Source organism: Dermacentor variabilis, chromosome 1 (assembly GCF_050947875.1).
Source record: "Dermacentor variabilis isolate Ectoservices chromosome 1, ASM5094787v1, whole genome shotgun sequence".
Taxonomy (NCBI): domain Eukaryota; kingdom Metazoa; phylum Arthropoda; class Arachnida; order Ixodida; family Ixodidae; genus Dermacentor; species Dermacentor variabilis.
This window is the reverse complement of record NC_134568.1, coordinates 265,320,096-265,340,730: the sequence shown is the minus strand read 5'-3', so window position 1 is coordinate 265,340,730 and position 20,635 is coordinate 265,320,096. Positions and strand designations below refer to the sequence as shown.

At 41.3% G+C, this 20,635-nt stretch overlaps 1 protein-coding gene and 1 pseudogene across 1 annotated transcript in view; one reads left to right on the top strand and one right to left on the bottom strand.

The window, feature by feature from the left end:
- Positions 1 to 19,445, top strand: part of RanBPM (Ran-binding protein M) — a 55,237-nt gene extending 35,792 nt beyond the window's left edge. Inside the window, exons 8-10 of the mRNA XM_075674873.1 lie at positions 5,650 to 5,795; positions 11,052 to 11,163; positions 15,149 to 19,445. Of these exons, the coding sequence (XP_075530988.1) occupies positions 5,650 to 5,795; positions 11,052 to 11,163; positions 15,149 to 15,279 (389 nt within the window). The 3' untranslated portion in view covers positions 15,280 to 19,445. The remainder of the gene's footprint in view (positions 1 to 5,649; positions 5,796 to 11,051; positions 11,164 to 15,148) is intronic.
- LOC142574743 (uncharacterized) lies at positions 12,818 to 14,211 on the bottom strand (annotated as a pseudogene).
- Positions 19,446 to 20,635: the final 1,190 nt, after the last annotated feature.

Below are 20,635 nucleotides of genomic sequence, written 5' to 3'. Positions count from 1 at the left end.
TAAAATCAGGTTACTTGGTAACGAACAGTACAAGTCTTTGACATCAACGGAAAAGGCGCTGCAGTCCGGTGGGCACTCACTTTGCAAGAAAGTATACACTTCATGTGGCTTCCGGATGAGGAAAGGGTCGTCTGCTTCCAGATTTCCCCAGGATTTTTGCAGCAAAGCACCTAGGAGTCGCTGCCAGGTTCCTTGTTCCAACACAATCACATCAAAAGGGTTTTCCACCTTATGTGTTTTTGCTAAGAAAAACACAGTCAATGTTATGCCCTTTGAAGTCCTCACAGAGGATGCCAGCTTGGTCAGACCTGACGAGTCGCACAGTTTGGCTGCTTCGGCCTTCACCTTTGCTGGCTTGATTTCACTTGCGTCCTTGAAGTGGCTGCTCAGGTCTTGCTCAGCCGTGAGATGGTAGGTCGCTGCAGGGGCGACTACAAAGCCACCTTCCTTGTCCGAAAGGAGCAGTTTCAGGCCCTCGTCCCGGAGTGAGGAAACAACAGAGGCTGCCTTTTTGCGTTCCTTGCGTCCATTGGGTCGCCCTCGAGGAAGGTAATCGACACAGTCCTTGATAACACGATCCGCTTCCTCATCCTTAGCCCTTGCAAAGGCAGCCTCTGTTGTTTCCCGGCTAACTTTGCAAATTCTGTTGGTTTCCTCCTTGACTTTCGTATAGCTCTGCAATAATCTTCGCTAGCTGATACACCAGTCCCCTTGAGCTTATATTTCTGCGCCCAGACTGCATCCCTTACTTTAGACGATGAAAACTTTATGATAAATGGTCTAGTCTTAACCTGTACATTCGAAAAACTTCCGAGTCGGAAATTTGTATTTAAGGTGACGAGACAAAACATCTTGAGCAAGGTATTCTGACAGGGGCAGTCCAGTATTCCAAAGAACAATAGGTTATCTCGTCTCCACCTGTCTTCAAGATTGTCTAGTCGAGAATTGAGTGCCTGGCCTTCCATTCTGACAGCTTCGGTGATTAGACGTCGAATGATTTGACAAAGGATTTAACCGCGGATAATTTTACTGTTAGGTTAGCGACGGTCTGTACTAAGGCCTCCTGCTTTGTCTTTAGGTCGTCAAGAGCTTCTATGATTTCAACGTGACGGTAGTCAACTTTCTCAGAAAATTTAGCGATACCATCAAGTATTTCTTTGTGAGTAGGACCAGAGTTTAGTTCAATGTCACCGCAACACGTTAAGAGCTTTGTAACTTTCGCACAAGCACTGAAAGAGCACACTTGGGCATGGTAGGAGCAGCAGGCAGACATTGCTAGTCTGCTTACAATAGAGAGAGGGGGGTTTACTAACCTGCACAAAAAGCAAGATTAGGTGTTTGAGCGACTGCATTGCTGCCACTCCACCGTGCCCACTGAAGGGGCGTAGGATTTGCAGTGCTCTGATATCCTCCTGCATCGCTGCAGTCACCAGCAGTGTTGTCGACCTGATGACCATGGAAGGGATGTCCCTGTTAAAGCGACTGATGACATGAGGACGCATTATTGAAGATAGGGGCCGTCAGCAACGCTGGTGATGGCAGCCGGTAATTGCTGGATCCGTAGGTTGTAGCCACGTGCCAGACCAAGCGATAAACTGCACAAAAAGCAAGATCGTGTTTTTGAGTGACTGCATGGCTGCTGCTCCACCGTGCCCACTGAGTTTGATTTCATTACCCATCATACTGATATTCTAAGTGACTGTAATAAGACAACGACCGAAGTAAGATTATAACAGACAACTCGCGGTGCTGTCTACTGTGGGAGGTCGTTATATTTGTTCTTACGATTTAACAATCATCAGCCCCACTCGTTGACCTGTGTGGAAAAAAAAAATTAATTCTGTATGTGCTACTAGGTGTGTGACCCGCTCTTGACCAGTCCTCCAGAATGAGTATGTGCCACTGGGACACAGGTACAGAATCTTTTAAATGTAGCTAGATAGGTGTCATGCTTCTCTGTGCACCTGCCATCATCGTTTCCTCAACAAGTGTCATATATTGCCTTCATCCTTGTGACACCGCTATGTAGTTGCACTGTTGCAGCAGCCTGATTTGGTGCTTTCATTTTGGCATGTCTCTTTCTTTATTCATTCATTTATTCATTCATTCAGGAGGACTTGAAAGCATTAAAGTTATGACCTTTTTAGTGGATAAACATACCATATTTTCTTAACTATAAGTTACCCCTTTGTATAGGTCACGCACCCCCCACTTAACGTGGGTTTCATAGAAAATATTTGTATATAAGTTGCATCAGTGTACAAGATGCACCTGTTTCAAATCAGTAGGCATGATGAAATGCGATTATGCAAGCTTGTGCATTCATCGCAAAATGCCCTACTTATTCATTTCGGGGCACCAAATTTCCGTAAACATAACTTTGCAAGCCACAAATTCTTTCAAAAAGTTTTTCAACCAACATTCATTCATTTTAGATGCAATAGACCTAAAGCTGGAGCTTATTGCACCTGGAGGACACAGTGTTAAAAGTTTTATACAAGAGGCTTGCAAATATCTGATAAGGCTTTTGATTTGCTCAGGCAGCAGTTAATAAGTGACCACGGTGTGTACAACTTAGTTGCAAACTGGTGATAAATAATCCCTGAACACTTCAAGGTACTCTAATAATCTCTGTTGTGCCATCATGTCTTCGTCTTCATTGGCTTCAATTTTAAGTGTGTCAAAAATAGAGCTAGATTGTATATTGGATGGGAGTGCCGCCATACATACTAGACAAAAATAAAGGACACTTTTGATAGGTCATGGTTGTACACTCTAGCCTGTCTGCATCATTCATTTTAGTCTTGTATATTTAGCTGAGCACTTCACTTTGTTGTTCTCTTTAATCTTAAAATTGCATAAATAATTTTTTTTAGGGACTGACAACTGAAAAAAATATGTTGTAAAATATTATGGGGGATGTGAAAATATTGTGCTTAATATTGATACAATGGAATGGGATGTTACTGGTTAAATGAAAAATTTTAATTGTATATTGATGCAGTGTTGTATAAGAATAGTTGATGCAGCACTGTACTGTAAAACTCTACTGTAAACTGATCCCTACCTGATCATAGCTCGTATACATAATGAAGTTATTATATGCACCATGCTTTTTTGTTTAAAAAGCATTCATGTTTTAATAGCATTTTTGCTTCTGTCAGTGCATGCTAAACTTTAAAAAAAGTTCATTTTAAAGCAACACAGCCTTTGCATTAATGAATGGAAGGGTGGAATAGCAGTGACTTTCCACTGCAGCAGATATAACTGCTATTGTGGGCATGCGAGTTTGTGAGTCTCTTTTTGTTCTGTGGTCTACCTGTGCGCAACAAAATCCCATCAACTCTTTGTGCTGTGAAGGAATGTCAGCACTGCCAAAAGGCGAACTGCAGTCGTATATAAAACTGTCACTTCGTTTTTATAGACACCGCTGAGAAGGGGTGAAATAGATGCAGCATAAGGCAAGTTACAGGTCATAACAAAGGCATGTGTATATTACCGTAGAAATAAATCAACAGTGCTGATCACTTTAATAACATAAGATATTTTTTTTTTTTTTTTGTCAGTGTCAGCATGTCTTGATTTTGATAAACAGTGCAGGGCTGAGGACACCAATGAAGAAGACAGACAAGAACAAGTGCTTATTTTGTTTATGTTCTCAATCTGCATTAGTTGTCAGGACAGGTGAACAACTTGCCTTTATTATAATTTCTGACTTTTCTACTGTGTAATACATCAAACCTTTATAGTGCCCAAGTGCAAGTTTGTGCCTAAAGTTACCTAAGAAAAAAAAACAGTCCTTTGCAAGCTATGGCAAAAGATGCGGATCGCACCGTGCATTTTGTATTTCAACTTGGTTGTTGTCTACATCATGTGGTGCAAAAAAGTTTCAACCACTGATTGTGCTGTTTACTCTATTGTATAGTGCCACACCACAGATGCATGATGGCTATGGAAGATTTCACACTTGGCTGAAGATCTTGCAGTAGTGCATTACATCATTTTTCTTTATTTAATTGCTCCAATGTAAGTTAGCCACTGCCTAACCTGTCAATTGGATAGGCTTCAGCAGCCATTGAGTGTCTTGCTTGCTCAGGCTCTGTGGTCACATAATTTGAGCTCTACATATTTTTTATTGTGGTTTGGGTTAAATATTACGTCTACTAATCACCTCCCTGGTGTAAGGTGGAGATAGATCGCAGCTACAGTGGCCAATACTGGACATAGCATCCATTGATCCGTGAGGTCTTATTTGTTAAGGCTGTTCACTGCTCATAGAACCAAACTGTCTTGCAGTCTTTCTTTTTTACATTGAAGTTAGAAATTAAAGAGTATGAGCTTGCCAGGACAAGCTGAATAAGAAGCAAAGTGCTTTGAAAAAGACTGATAATCTTTCTGTAATGTTGTTTATGTGTACCTGCTACTGCTCTTATCAATAACCGTCGGTGCAATTGAGTTTTAACATGGAGCTGTTAGAAGCTCGCCGGGTTTTCTCGATGTGTGCAGCCTCGCCGAGCTGGGGGAGGGAGAGCTGAGAGAGAGTTAAAGCCGAGTATAAAAATAGCATCGCGCAGCATAGCGATGCGGCGAGGGTGGGTGGAGCCTAGCGGGGCAGAAGGAGCGGGGCGCATGCGAGTGAGGAGGGACGAACGCAGCCTCTTTGCGTGCCCTCTCCTGCGGCGCGCCAGGCAGGGGAGTCAGGTGAGGGAGGAGGGACGTTCTCCGGCGGCTGCTAGGGTGCCTCGATGTCCTCCTCGCCCGCCACTTCATACAAAGTGGAGACAACCACGGCGTCTGCTATGGTGTTGGCCATGCGAATCGCAGACGCCGTAGTAGACGCCTTTGGCGGACACCGTAGGAATGTGTTGCCGGCACTCGTGTGTCTTGTGTGCGGTTTGGCACTACTTTACTGGCCTTTCCCTAGCTCCACTGGTCTCTGGTGTTTGCGATAGCAGAGCCACGCATAAATTTTTGTGAAGGATACATTAAAATTCAGAAGGGTGGTGGTTTGGGCTAGTTGGTTTTCCATAAGTCCATGTCGTGCAGTGCACAGCGGGACAAGGGACACAGAAAAAGGAGGACAAGCCTCATTAAAATTCAACATTTTGTCTCACATTATGTATGGAGTAAAAAAGAAAGCACTTACAGTTCCCGCATGTAAGAGGCAGTTGATGCGCGTCTTGGTGTGCTAACTTAGGCTGAAGTCTGCCTGCATGCATTGGCCACTCTCCTATACCTGTAATGGCTTCGTGATGCATGCATTTGTCACTGTATATATTGCCATTGTAACACAAGTCTGTGCCTCCTTGTGTAGGTCATCAGCCTTTCCATAATGCTGATGTGCTTAGTTTCCACTTTAATTACCATTCCACTTTATCCACTACATCTTATTTTTGTTTCCAGTTGCACTAAGAGAAGATCACAGCTTTGCCAAACCTGCCATGTGCATATTTAATCAAGTGTTGCCATTGTCTTTACGCTTCTTTTATCTTGTTCACATTCGGTGAATGAGTCCACGTTAAAAAAAAGCATACAGTAAACACACCTCTGTGTTTACTGCATGCCATGGAACATAAATTATAGAGAAAGCCTGACTGGCATGCATTGACAGCCATTGCTGAGTCAAATTATTTGAATGTGCCTGTGCAGAGGTCGACCCACCAAAGCGGCAGCTCTGCGGCGGTAATCAAGCAGCTATGGAGCGTATGCTACAGTTTGGCCGTGAGCTGCATCTGATGAGTGTTCAGCTCAAGCACCAGTACGGAACAAACAAAGCCAACCGAAAGATGATCCAGGTGTGTGGCACTCAGCAGTGAACTAGCCGCTGTGGTTACTTGCAGTAGGAGCACAATCATGATCAACCACTTACCAACAATGTTGCAGCCATTGCATGTCTATTGTTCAGTTACTCTCTCGTTTTCACATTCACACCATGTTTTCTCATTCACCAATTTATGAAGTGTTCTTTGACAATTGAGTGTTGTGATAATTTTCCTCTGCTTGTTTGCTGCATCTAAAGGTAAATGGTTCTTAATAAAGTGCGTATCTATCCAACAAAATGTGTCTGCTCAGGGCAAACCTTAAAAAAACAAATGCTTGCTTCACCCCCTTCTCTTGCAATTTCGTGTTACTAAATTGCTAAATTTAGCCATCTTTTGCTGTGTTTAGTAACAGTAAATATTGTTTTGCAAACAGTGTTTTTATTTCTTTTCATTTTTGCGTTATGTTAGTCTCTTTTTTGCCAGTAATACAATATGTAACTTTTTAACACTTACTGGTGCTCCATATGTTGCAAACACACTGCATGCCTGTGTTCTCTTTAATATAAGAATTATTGTAATTGTCAAATTATTCCTCATTTACATTGCTTCCTTTATATGCACTCCATGAGCAAAAGCACCAGTAGTGTCAACAGTTGGGAGAGGTCAGGTTGTGTGAGCACTTTCCCTGGCCACTATTTCAAGGGCATACACTAAGGAAATTTTTATTGAGGTATGAACCCATTGTAGTACTACATGCAGAATTCCATTGAGAAAAAATAGCTACGGCAATTTGCACTTAAAGACCGCTTACTAGAAGCGCCAAGTGACAAGAAGCTAGTGAAGTGCTGCTATTGCAAAGCAGGACGTTTTGCATGAGGCAAAACAGACGCATGATGCAGGGTGATCATTTTCAAGTTTTATGGAATTTTTCAGAATAGCATAATTCTTGTCCTTGAGCTGGTGTATTTGAATAGGCGGACATTCCTAGCATGGATAAATCAAAATACATATTCAACTAATTAACAAGATTTCATTAATTAACATGTTAATGAATTGCATTACATCCCATATTGCAATATACTGTTTGTAGCTGTTGAGCTTGTAGGACATATCCACTTCAAATGGAATTCTGAGGCTAACACCTGTTTCAAGATATTTACCAAAGTGTGGGACGAACTGCATGAGCGCCCCAGTTACCTTTGTGCTTCAATTCATAAAAGAGCATTTTGTTAAAAAAGTAAGTGGAACAACAGTGCATTTTTACAGCGAGTTTGATGGCGCATACCTCAAAACTGGCAGCATTCTGGAAATTCATTCCAAATGGATATGCCTTGCAATCTCACCAGCTACAATTAGTGAATTGCAATATGTGTCATAATGTAATTAATTCAGAAGATAATTAGTGAATGTTCGATAATTAGTTGAATAGATGTTTCAAATTCTCGTGGAAGTAATGTCCATGCTGCTGAATAATCCAGCTCAAGGACGAATTGTTTTCTACAACAGGCTATTTTAAAAAATTACATAAAACTTAAAAATGATCTCCCTCTATAGTTCCACAGCTCATAGTCTCACAAAAATAGAATCCTTCTGATGTCTATTCTTTATTGCTTTTTGCACAGAGAAATCTTTCTCTTTAGTGCCATTTCTTCAGTTGACCACTATGCAATCACAGTATAATGTCACTGTATTTATTTATTTATTTTATTTAATTATGTTACCCTCAAGGCCTGAGGGCATTACAGAGGAAAGTGGTAAAACGGGAAGCATAACAATGACAAATAAACAGTGTAGCATGTTAGTAATTCCTAATTAAACAATGTTATGTAATGTCTTGCCTAATAGTTTGGAGCTACGACAAATAATGTAAACAAAATAGCATCTTGATAATTCCTGTTAATACAATGTTAATAGTGTCATCCTTAATCATTTGCAAGCACGGCAAATAAACCAAATAACATATTAATAATTCCTAATTATACAATGTTAGCTAATGCCTTATGAAAGAGTTTGCTGTCGACGATAGAGACAGTTTTGCCAGGAAGTGGTTCCACTGCCGTGACGATCTGGGAAAAAGAGACTGACGGAAATTGTTCGTGCTGCCTGTTTGAAGTCTGACTTTATGGTGATGGTCGATGCGGCTCGACTTATTAAATCTTGGTAAGGAATGTTCACTAATACCAGGTAAGTATGTTATAGAAGAAGCTAGATCTGGACGATCAGTTAGGATTAAATTAAGCATATTTGCAGTGTTGGTTGTTGATGTAGTTGGATGACTCACCAGTTGGGAAAATGAAAACAAGGAACACAATTCGCAGAAATCTTTAGCCTGAGCAGAAGATTCCACATAAGATTAAGAAAATTAATATCACCGAGTAAGAATAAAGTTGTTGTGGGAAAATGTGAAAAAATTAGGTTAATAGCATCGTGTAACTCTTCATTAAAAGTGGCACATGACGAGGATGAGCGGTAGCAAACACCGAGGATTATCTTTATGTGACTGAGAGTTAGGCAAGCCCACGTGGTTTCAAGTTCAGGGTTAATATCTTTATGAAACGATGGAATATCTTCAGAAATTTCGAGAAGGACGCCTCCTCTTTGACATGCAGATCGGTCACAGCAGTAGATAGCGAAATTGCCGAAGCCACAGAAGGTATCATAATCACGCACATGTGCAGAAAGCCAAGTTTCTGTCAAAGCAATAAATTTTGTATCACACGTGCCGATTGCCAAAGATAAAAATAAAATTTATTCACAAGGCTTCTGATATTTGTAAAAAAAATAGGCTAGTAAAGCTGTTTGTGATGGTCAGTGTGTCCCTCTTGGGACGCACTGAACATTCTCGGTGCCCAGCTCGCAAGTTTGCGAGCATTGCAGCTGGGCACAGAGAATTCTTCACTAATTGTAAGGTTGTTTGTTTGAATTGATTGCACAGCGCGAACACTTTCTCCTATGTTTTGGAATGTGAAAATTTTGCAACTATGGGGGCAACACTTGCTAGGTTGGAAAGAGCCGAGGCATTGTGCGCAATGGAGTGCGTCATCTTGAAATGTATCGCAGAATGATTTGCCAGTTGGTAGTAACTTGGTCTCGGTTTCTTGCCATGATTCTTTGGTGTCAGGGATACCGTGAAATATTAGTTTATCATGGCGCGATTGGTCTTCAAAGTCAACGAGGCGTAAGTCAAGCGCTTCCAAGCGACAGGTCGTACTGTTTACCTTGACATGCATGCCTGAGATTTCTTTGGTTATGTGGTAGACATATATAAATTTTTCTTCGAGTACATCTAAGCGATTTTGGAGACCAGTAATTTTTGTTTCAATGCTTTTCTGGCCATTTTTAATTGCCTTTACATCACCAGCTAATTTGGATTGTGTTTTCGAATTTTGAAGCGATCAAGTGTGACGTTCCTTAAGTAGTTTGAACAAAACATTCATTTGTTCTGAAAGATCAGCAGGAAGCGGTTCAATATCAAGCAGAGATTCAGAGGGTGTGTTAGGTCTAGGGTTAGTCTTGTCACCTCCCGAACATAATAACAGTAGAGTGACAGAAAAACAGTCGTACACTGTGTCTGATAACACTTGTGGACACGGGAATAGTACCAAGTAGGGATTATCAGATTTTTTAGCATGAAAAGAGGCAATTATACGCACCTGCATAGTGAAAGCAAGACGATTAGGAGTGGTCCCGTAAGCACTGTTGCCATATCCACTGCAGTGTAGGTTGATGGGTCGGCAGCATAAATTAGCTTCTCCTGGTGATGGCTGTGTCGATGTGGTTGGGAGGTCGAGGGAAACGTCGAGCGAAAAGGACTGTATCGCGGCTGGCGTATTGCTGAGATAGGCTTCGGTCTATATATGTATATATTCTATATATGTATCAATATCTATATGTCTATACAGGGTGTCCCACATAACTTGAGCCAAGAATTTAAATATGAAAGGCGTGTCAGAAGTAAATTGAACCGAACGCATATTATTCGCAATAGCCTATAGTAACTCAGACATTTTTTTTTTTCCTTAACTCACTAATTAAGTTTAATTACCCAACTTTTTCATTACTAGCTGAGGACCCGAAGTATGATATGCAGATTTGTAGAGCATCTTCAGAAACCACTGATCGACTTGTTTCCTTTACGATACGTCTCACATAATCCTTTTTTCTGGGTTGCAAAGAAAGCCTGCGAAATATGAAAAAATCCACATGACGGAGCATTTGTGCAGTGGTATCGTGCTGCTCTCAAGCGTACGTTCGGTGAACAAGGTTGGCTCCCGTTGGATGACAGCGAAAATGCATGCTGCTGGCCAAGTTCTGCTGACGAGATAAAGAACGCCCTGCCACTTCCTCGTCACCAGTCGCGATGCAGCCGACCTTGTTCACCGAATGCACGCTTGAGAGCAGCACAATACCACTGCACAAACGCTCCGTCACGTGGCTTTTTTCATATTTCGCTGGCTTTCTTTGCAACCCGAAACAAAGGACTATGTGAGACGTATCTTTAAGGAAACAACTCGATCGATGGTCTCTGAAGGTGCTCTGCAAATCTATGCATCATACTTGGGGTCCTCAGTCAATAATAAAAAAGTTGGGTAATTAAACCTAATTAGTGAGTTATGGGGAAAACAAAAAAAATTGTCTGAGCTACTATAGGCTATTGTGTTCGGTTCAGTTTGCTTCCGACACGCCTTTCATTTTTAAATTCTTGGCTCAAGTTATGTGGGACACCCTGTATATGCATTTATATATTCGGTCTATACATATATTCGGACCATATGTCTTACCACACCATGATTTCTAAGTGTCCTTTAGTTGTTTTGTGAGCCGAAAACTGTGGGTATCTTGTTGTTTCTGAAGGCTTTACTTGCAGGTTTTCAGACTTTTTGTTGGCGACACTGTTTGGTATGGGTCAGTCTTAGGGAATGGTGGGGAACCACCTGGGAAAGCCAAGTGCTGATGGCTATTCTTCTGCCATATAATAGTTCTTGTGTTAATCAAGCAATCAAGAATTTTCGTTTCTTCGTGAACAAAATATAGTATTGACCATATTGAGTGCAACAGTGGCTGTGGCAAGGGATCTTCTGCTCGCATGTTTGGTTTTTCCACATTCCATGTCAGTGCACATAATTCTTGTTAATTGGGCAGCGTTAAGGAATCCTGTCAGTCAACTGAATTAAATACAGCTCAGCGCTACCTTTCCGATGTCTGGATACCTTATCATCCCTTCAAGGACAGTGGTACTATTTGCAAATGGTGAATTTTTAAAGACGACTTCTCTCGTCCTTTGTGCAGGATGCCTTCAGCTTGCTAGCCTATGCAGATCCCTGGAGCAGTCCTGTTGGATACCAGCTTGACCCTGTTGAAAGGGAACCTGTATGTGCGGCGCTCAACAGTGCGATTTTAGGTGAGATTATGGTCAACATGATTTGTTGTTAGTGGAGTGCTGCTAAAAGAATTATCTGATATTTTTACTACGCATTGATGTGCACATTTAAGAAGTATGCATGAGCAAAAGATGCTTGGAAAGATGGAACAAGTTCAAGAAACAGTGTTGCTTTCATACTTATCAAAGTGGAAAATTGTCATTCATTTGAGTGCAGCATGAAGCTACAATAGAAATCCATACGGTTTCCTCAGTAGTAAAGCTTCCCAGTTAAAGAAAAATTTGTCCTGGTTCAGGGATCGAAAGTGGGACCAATGTCTTCTTGGGGCAGTTGCTCTACCATATGAGCTACCCAGGAGGCTACCTGGTCGCAGAGTGAAGGTAAATTAATCGAAAACTTGGAAGTACAGAGACACTGAATGTGGCTAATCACTTCTGCAGAATCTCACAAGGTGAAGGAAGGTTCATAAAAAGGAAAGAAATTGTTGTGCAGCTGAGTGCAGCACGAAGCTGGAAAGGAAACCCATAGAAACCTGTACGAGTTTCATTCGTAACTTCTTGCTGCATTCGGGTGGATGACGCTTTTTCCCTTTCGTGAACCTTCATCCACCTTGCGGGATTCCACAGAACTGATTTGCTTGCCATGTTCAGTGTTCCTGTGCTTCAAGTTGTTGATTAATCTGCCCTTGCGCTGTGATCTGCTACTCTTACGGATAGCTCAGCGCGGAAAGGCGTTGGTCTCGGTTTCAAACCCTGGACCAGGACAGATTGTTTCTTAACTACTAAGCTTTATTTCTCACGAACCTGGAGGGGTTTCCTTTCTAGCTTTGGGCTACACTTGGGTGGCTGACAATTTTTCCCTTCGATGAACCTTTCTCTACTTTGCGGGATTCTGCAGAACTGGTTTGCCATTCATAGACTTGCTGCCCGAGACCACAGTGACCACAGCATTATTTTTTTACTCTTACTGCTAAAATTACGCTTATTGTGAGTAGGTTTGTTTCATACTGCTTTAAAAATTATTCAGAACTATGTACTATGATACATCAAATTGTGTTTTAAGTGTCGGTGTTTTGAATGGAATCAAAGCAAACATAAATATGTGTTAGATTTTTTTTAATATCCTGAAAGCCTAAGCAAAAATATTTCATGGCTTTAATGAAGATTACTGAGAATACAAAGGAGAAGGGGTTAAATATACAAAATGTGTGCTTTGCCTCTGGTTTCAACAAATGATGCAGCATATGCAGGCTGTCACGAAAACTGATATAAAATTCCTCCATATTAGCAGGGGCCTCTCAACTTCCTCTTTTGCATATGGCAGTAGTGTCTCATGTCTTCATGAAATGAGTGCATTTTCGTAACAGAGATAGCATATCTCTGAGTAATTCATCACTGAGCCTGCTGACAGTATTATTTCCTATCACAATATATTCAGTTAGTTGGAAATTAGCTGGGTGAATATATCCAGATAAGTTTTCTCCATTGTTGTTGGTTTCTGTGGCATCTACAGGGTGTTTGAGCTATTTTGAGAACATGGCTTCGAATCGCCAGAGGCAATAACATTCTCATATCTTTCTAGGTACCTTACTTCATCTTCAGCGACCCCCCTATCACCTTTCTAGCACATTTATTTCAAGGCATCAGCTTCCAGTGACACAGGAGACGAAGCCTTTCACCATCCTAGTTGCCTTACGTGCAGACCACAGTGACTTGGACATTTGCACCAATCGTATAGTCCAAACCAAACAGTGCACAGGCCTACATAGACATCTTTAGGGAGACGCTGCCAGAGCATCCCATTGAAGCATTCATTTGCATTCTGCGTTTTTCGGTGGAGACATTTAGTCAAAAGTTCAACAGAAAAGAGGTCTGCATACACAGGTTTCACTTTGTTCAGGATGTCATTGGAATAACCCCCCCCCTGTGCTTGTAGCGTCCTGTGGTCTGCTTCATAGCATGTAGGTTTCCTCCATTTGCCCTGATTGCGATACCATAATAATTTTGCAATCTATTGATCGTAGCGTCCGTCAGCTTCCCTTTACTTCTGAGTCCACGAGTTGTCTTTTTCAGTTTCCTCAGTTGGCATCCGACATGCTTTTTCACGTGCCCAATGCACTCAAGTTTGCACACAGTGCCAGTTCTGTACGTATCTTTGACAGCCGCATGGCTTTTCAAATCGCCGTCTCCATAAAAATCAATGTACTTCAAGTTGCGCATCGTTTCGGACTGCTCAAACATGCGGTAGAGTCCTACCGCCTCCATGCTACCAGCTCTGCCTGTGTGGTTGGCTTGGCAGTCAGTGTGGTTTGCCTTCCATTCTTCGAACTCAATGCTTGTGGAACACTTCTTCATATTTTCGCATGCCTTGCACTTTGTGGACATTGCTTCCACATCAATCATCTTTCCTGTGTCCACTGATATCAGAGTGACACAACCATTCAAAGAGGAGTGCCCACGTTTTTTCCAACTGCTGTCACCTGATGCGCCACACTCGTTACTGCCGACAACCTGGCACACTTCTGCAGCAGCATCCATCATTGACTTTGACGTGACAATTTTCACGGCCTCGCAGAGCTTGGAAGAAACCTTGTCATAGGCGGAATGACAAAGTGGCAGTGGCATATCCATAACCTTCGAAAATGTCACAGCACCAGTGCGTCCTTTCCCCAGCTGGCGCATAGCATAGACAAGCCGAGCATTGTTTTCAGCTGCACTTGCTGCTTTTTTTGATGAGGAAAACAGATGTTCTTGGGCACATGCACTACATACCACGGCGTATGCAAAACATACCCCTTGGCGTGAATGCTCTTCAAGCTTCAGTGAAATGTTTTTGCATTCCGGGCACGCCAGCGATGCTAAAACTGAGAAAAGAATTTCAAAATCTATAATCCTGTTCCCCTGTAGCACAACCCTTTCCGGTGGCGCTTCACAGTCTTCCTCCAACTGGCCCAGTTTCACTTCATTTGCCGAAACAGCCACGTTCACATCACATTTCGAGTCGTTCGTCGTGTACCGATTGCCGTAGAACTTGCGTTTTGGCTTTTGTTTCACTTGGAACTTAGCCATAACTTATATTCTGTAAGACAACAATCTAGGACACTGAAGTGACGAAACAGTAGCTTTAAATGGCAGTACAAACCGTTGCTGCAGTGTAAACACGATGTCACGTCATGTGCCCCCACGTGGCAATTTGTTCAATTTGAATTTTAAAAAAATTGCAATCACCATTGCTCAATGTTATCAACCTTTAAAATACTTCATCACAACCTAATCGAAATGTATCCTGTGTATTTGAGCACAAACATAAGTTTGTTTTAATGATTGAAATGTAGGTTTCATTTTCACAAAGTGTCAGTTTCGGTTTCAGAGAGGTCTGCCGGTAGTGGTAAAAAACATAACTTTTGAACAGAACCAGATAGAGACATAATTTTTGCAGCAGCACAATTCTGAATGTCTTTAGATTCTTAAAGTATTAAAAATGAAATTTGCTTTTTTTGAAAAAGTCGTTTTCCAGGGTAGCAACATACCTTAAGCTGTTTCAGATGTGTCTGTGCTGATTTGAGCCCCTCAAGGCAGTTAAAGGCATGCATTCGTTTTCGTGAATGTTTTTGCGGACACCAGGGAGCCCGAAAAACCAGCCAATGACTATATTTCAGTTCTTGTCTGCAATATTGTTGCTATTTATGAAGTGATCATTATGTCCTCAAATACCTTGCGCTGCTGGTATCTCATCACAGGCCTCTATGCTCAACCACTTGTCTGAATTAACTGTCACATGAAAAATGCATCTGATTAAGCAAGTGCTTAGTGCCATAGTATAGTATAGCGCACACATTTTGCAAGGCCAAACAGTCAGTCATTCTTAATCACCCAGTTTTCCAAATTTGCAAGGTTTTAATTAGTGAGATTGTACTGTCATGCATATATTGTTTACTACTCATGACAGGCACCACAAGTGAACGCATCAATTCCTTACTTATCCAGTCTGTGTGTTTATTTACAGAATCTCAAAAGTTGCCTCGTCGCCCACCACTGGAGCTTGTAATTGCTCACTCCCGAGAACTACTCAAGCTGATGTCCAAGGCAGGCCTGGGATCGTGCGCCTTTGCCAACATTGACTCACTCTTGCAGTGATTGTGACAGTTTCTCTGCATTGTAATTATCGCTGGATGCCACTTTTTTTTACAAGCCAATCTGCTGGCTACCTGTGCAGAGCCCTCCCTGTCTTCAAGAAAAAAGAAAAATGAAGCCCCATCCACCTGCAGGAAAGCGCTTTAGGCATGGCCAAGACGGAGGACTTTTTCAAGCAGTTCAGGTTTCAAGTGATTCAGGTCCTAAATGCGTCACAAAATTGTTTGGAAATCTGACAAATTTATTTGCTCAGACCATTTGTTTTTTTATTGCGCTGATGGAGGAATGATGTCTTGGAGTTTATTTTTCAATTTCTATGTTTGACAGCAGTACCTGCCTTGTTTGAGAGGAGAAATGGCTTGATATAGTGGCTGCGGTGATTTATGACCTTTGTTACGTTGCTTCTTTTATGCTTGGTGGGAAGGCATTGTTATACATTGTGTGAAGCAAAATGGACCATCAAAGACTGCTGCCATGCATGACGTAATTGGGAAGGAATAAAAATCAAGGCAAGTGTTTCCGGAATTCCAGTTAATTGTGCAACAGCCAGTATTGTGTATGCATTACATACAGATGGATACATTAGTGTGGGTTTTCTCACTATGAGATGAGTGCTACTGTAAACTTTTGGTGTGGTTGAATAAGCAAGCTTATGCACAGTGGGGTCTGCTGTGTGCCAAATACTGGTACCAGACCAGTTGTCCTGACAGCAAGCTGCAAGCAGCTAATGTTTACTTTGGTAAAACATTATGCAAATGGCTGTTGTAAGAAGCTTGGAAAGGCAAAACAATGCTAGTTTGTCCTGTGGTACTCACCCGACTCACTTTGTGATTTTTTTTTTTTTTTTGTAAGCTCTTTCTCTATAAAGTGCTAAAGTTATAACTGGTTGTTTTGGCATCACAGTAGGCATGTGTTAATTGCTCTTTGGTGAGCATAGTGTATCAGATTGCAAGTTTGCTGAGTGAATGTTTGTAGCTGAGCTCCTCTAGAGTCCTGTGATCACATCATTCATCAAGAATTGTGCAGGAAGACTTCTTGGTATTTTGTATGCAATGCATATGTGAATGCCATTCTTATTTTATTACACAGTGGCATTTATAAGGTATATTTTATCCTGTACATGTCAAAAAGCACCCAATTCCAAAGACACTCCAGACTAGTGCATTGCACAGAATTGTGAAACTACAATTTTGCAATCAGCAGATACCGTTAAAAAATGCCACTTTTGTTGCTTAGTAGTGTGCCTGTGTTGTGTTGTTTTTCAGGCCATGGAGGGACTCGCATATTTGTCCAGCAATTGGAGACTTAGTTCTCATATGTCCCTAACTTGTTCTTTTGTGAAATATGATATGGAAATTGTATTTTTGGAGTATAGTTTGTTTATTCAGAAATATGTTGTTTGTGCTGGCTGTGTTCATCCATAATCAGTGGACATCTGCTGTCATGTTGAAACTTTGCCACACAAATCCAGGCTCTGCCAGGTGTAATTGACAGGCATTGCTAGTTGCAGCTAAATGACTGAAAAATTCACAATGGTGGGCGGGAGCAAAATTGCCTTGTCCACTTGTTAAGACTGGCTTTTGTATGGCAATTTTCACAGGAAATGGCAGTTTTTCATTGACATTACAAACTAGGTAAATGTCAGAATGATATGTTGTAAAATAAAATAACCTAAAGAAGCAATCTCACTGCGTGAATTAAATGAGAGTAAGCCAGGGGTATATGCAGAATAGTTTTCCAGAACTGTGAGACAAAATATGCTGGTTCCTGTGTACTTTCGCAAAGTTTGTTGCTCATTCGCTGCTTTTCATTGAGTGCTAGAAGTTTTGTCCTGCTAGCAATGTTGGCTGAGAAGTGTAATAATGCAGTTTGCTGTTCATGTTCCCCGAGGTTTCTATTTGCCTTGAAGGACATGGTTATAACGTAGGGAAAATAATTGTTTTTGGTTGTGCTTTGTTTTTAAGTTTAGAATGTCGGCATGCCTTTATGCTTCAAAATGTCTGTATTTACAAACTTAACAAGAAGTGTGACCCTTACTTTGCAGTTTTATTTTGTCTTTTTACTCTCCCCAGTGCACTGTTATTCGACTAAGATGGCACATGAAGAAATTCTGTTGCATGCTTAAAATTTGCTGTAATTTCCGATAGCTCACGTGAAGTTATCAACAGTCCGTTGCTTTGCTCCTTCACTAGTCACCAATTGCAACCTTTCTGTTTGCTCATTGCTTTGTTGCAGCTAAGCAGATATGAAGTATGCTCCAGCAGTGGTGTCTTTAACTGTACAAAAAAAGAAAACATTTTATGCCCTTTGTGTCATGTTATCTAAGGTGTACATTTCTTTTGAACATCAAATTGCGTGCCGTGTTTAAGGTCAAATTTGCACCACTTATTGGAACAGGCAACCAACTTCTCAGGCGAGCCCCTCTTTCCGGTGTAGAGCAACATGCAACACTTACAAATACACGATTGCAACACATACTAAACTGGTTTCATAGTTACCCAGGGTCTTGTACTTGTAATCCACTCAGCTCATTTTAGTAAAGCTGCTTTGCAGAGTCACGGACAGAAAAGATGGCAGGACGTGTGCTATCTTTCTTGTCTGCGTCAATCCAGCGCTATGACTTCAATTGATGCAACGAACCAACTAGCCCAAAAAGCTGCAATCCTGGTAAAGACAGCTAAACGCATGCTTATCTCCCATTGCAACATGCAGCCTGTTCTCCCTTTCTGCCACACGAAAAGTATTTTGTCTAAAAAGAACAGAAAATAAAACAGTGAAAGTGGTTCAAATCTGCCATTGGAATTTCGCGTAAGGGAAACTAGTTTCTTTAAAAAGGCCAATGCATGCAGAGTCGTACATGCCACTGTTTTCAGTGTCATTCTATACATGTTGGCCAGATACTGCTGATATTAAAGAACGTAAGGTACAGATTTAACTGGAAAAGCTTTCTTTCATTACCTGCCCTAATTCCGCCGTTTTTCAAAGCACTTTGACATTGAGAAACTGACAGGGCGGGTGGTGTATCCCTGATCTCTGTTTTGGCATGAATAGTAAGCGGTCTGTAAACTTTTTTACCAAACAAACATAGTTTATAAAAGCAAAGCACAAATGTGCATCACCTGAGAATGAAAAGGGAGTGGCTCGCATGGAAACTGGTTGATGATGCAAGCCTAAATATTTTTTAATGGTTAGCAAAGCTTCAAATGCTTCTTTTGCATTTTCTTTGACACAGTAAATCGGTTCATTTTCATGGGGTTAGGCGTTGCCAATTAGATGTCCTCTAATTGCAATATGGTAATAGGCATGCGGCACTGCTCTGCAAGCAAGCAGGTTGGTTGCAATCTGTCACGTGTAAGAACTTTTGTGAGCCTCTTTGTAGAATCTGTAGAACAGCAAAGGCAGTAGCTTGATTCACAAAATTTGTATAGTTACAACATGGCAGTTGCTGCAAGAGAGCATATGCTTGTCTAAACTCTCCGGTTGGAATTGCTGCATTTTCATTTATTTGCTCCTGCTCATAATGCTTGCAAACACAGCGCAGTGCTTTCAAATTACCGTCTATAGTTTTTGAAGCTTCATGTCGTATACGTGACCATTATTAAGCCAACAAATATATTTCTTGTTCGCTTTGCATTAAACTACAGGTGTTGCGGCCAAGGAGTCCAATCACAATCTGACAACTCGGTTGCAATACATGAGTTCAAGTCTACAAAGTTTTGTAATGAAGCACAATCTTGAAGCCATTAATTATTGAAGAGATGTGCACAAAATGCTTTTCAAGGTGTCTTTGGCACATGCTTGTTAACGTCTGTATTAAACTCATTATGATCTGCTTAATTTACTAGATTTAAGACAAAGCATGACCTGCACTTGTATTAGGCCAACATTGTCATGAGGTGTTGTAACAAATAATATTGTTCATTTGCACAAATGGGCAAATCTCACCTGTGAACTGTGTGCACTAGCAATGGCAGGAGCAAAGAAAAAAGTATTGGGCAAGAGTCTGGTTAGTAACTTGTATTTTTTTTATCCTGACACTGATGCTGAACTGTTAAGTGTGCATTGGTTGAGACGAGTCCTTCATGACGTGTTGCACGTAGCTAGTGTCGTGGGGCAAGTAATAAAGTTTTAATTGGTGCAGGACTGCTTTCCTGCACTTTACTGCTTAACTTTGCCTATTTTGTTTGCAATTATTTGCTGTCCTACAAGAATTGTCAGACATTTCATAGCTACCAAAAATATTATTTTTCTGCAGAATGAGATGGCATTGACAAATTCATTTCAAATATGTCCCCAACCAACCTTAGCTCTTACAACTAGAATCGTCTTGCACAGCTCTAACGAACTTGAAGAAAGTTTCAAATTGTGTGCATGTGTGTGTGTGTGCACGCGTGTGTTTGTGTGTGAACGTATGCACGCACACATCTGTGTGTTTAAAGCAATCAATTTCACAGCAAAGGCATGCTGCCACTGTACAACAACAGAAGCAACAAGCTTATACAGTTTTCACATGGCTTGACTGAACTTGGAGTTATGCAAACTCTTGTGCACCAGAATATTCTGTAGTTCCTCGTAGAAATCTGCCAGCTCTTGCCATTTCGAGAAGTTGAATGGGGGAGGCTGATTGAGTGTGTGATACAACTGTGAGAATAGTGAGCAAGCAAGTACAGATTAGCAGTGGAGTCCCCCAGCTGATGTCACACACAAGAGGGGGTCGGCCAAACTTCTTGAGGCTAATAGCCCCTTGCTCTATCCACTGCTTGCCTTCTGCAGTTTTCAGGATTTTCAAGTTCACTGCTCATCTACATTGTGCATATTTTTATGCAAGCTCCTCTTTGCCTTGTGAAGTGTTTTTTAGCCACCATTACAGCAAACATCCTCGATTCTCTTCTTTACTCATTGCTTTTCCATGACACTAAAGTTTCACTGCTGCCAATGCAGCTGCTTCTGCTTGGACATCTCATTAAACTAAGAAATGCTGCTTCAACTTCCGCCTGCAAGCTGCAGCTTGTGCACAAACACACAATTATCAACTTTTCACTTTGAGGTTGTAGTCAAAGTGACCAAAAGGAAATGCCAGCCAGCAAGCAAGCAGCAGCACTTATGCCCCTATTTTCATTGGTGCATTTCTTGCAGTGGAAATATTGAGTGTTGGGCACCTTCTCGCTGACATGCATGGGGCATCAATGTCTGCAGGAAGTGCTTTACAGTTGATCCCACTTATAAACAATACCGGTTTTAACATGTTGGATGTAACAGAGCAGCAGATGCACCTTCAACTTTTATGTGTTATACAGTAAAGTATCCCGCTTGCTACAACAATCCCATGCTGTGTTATCAGTTATAATAATTAAATATG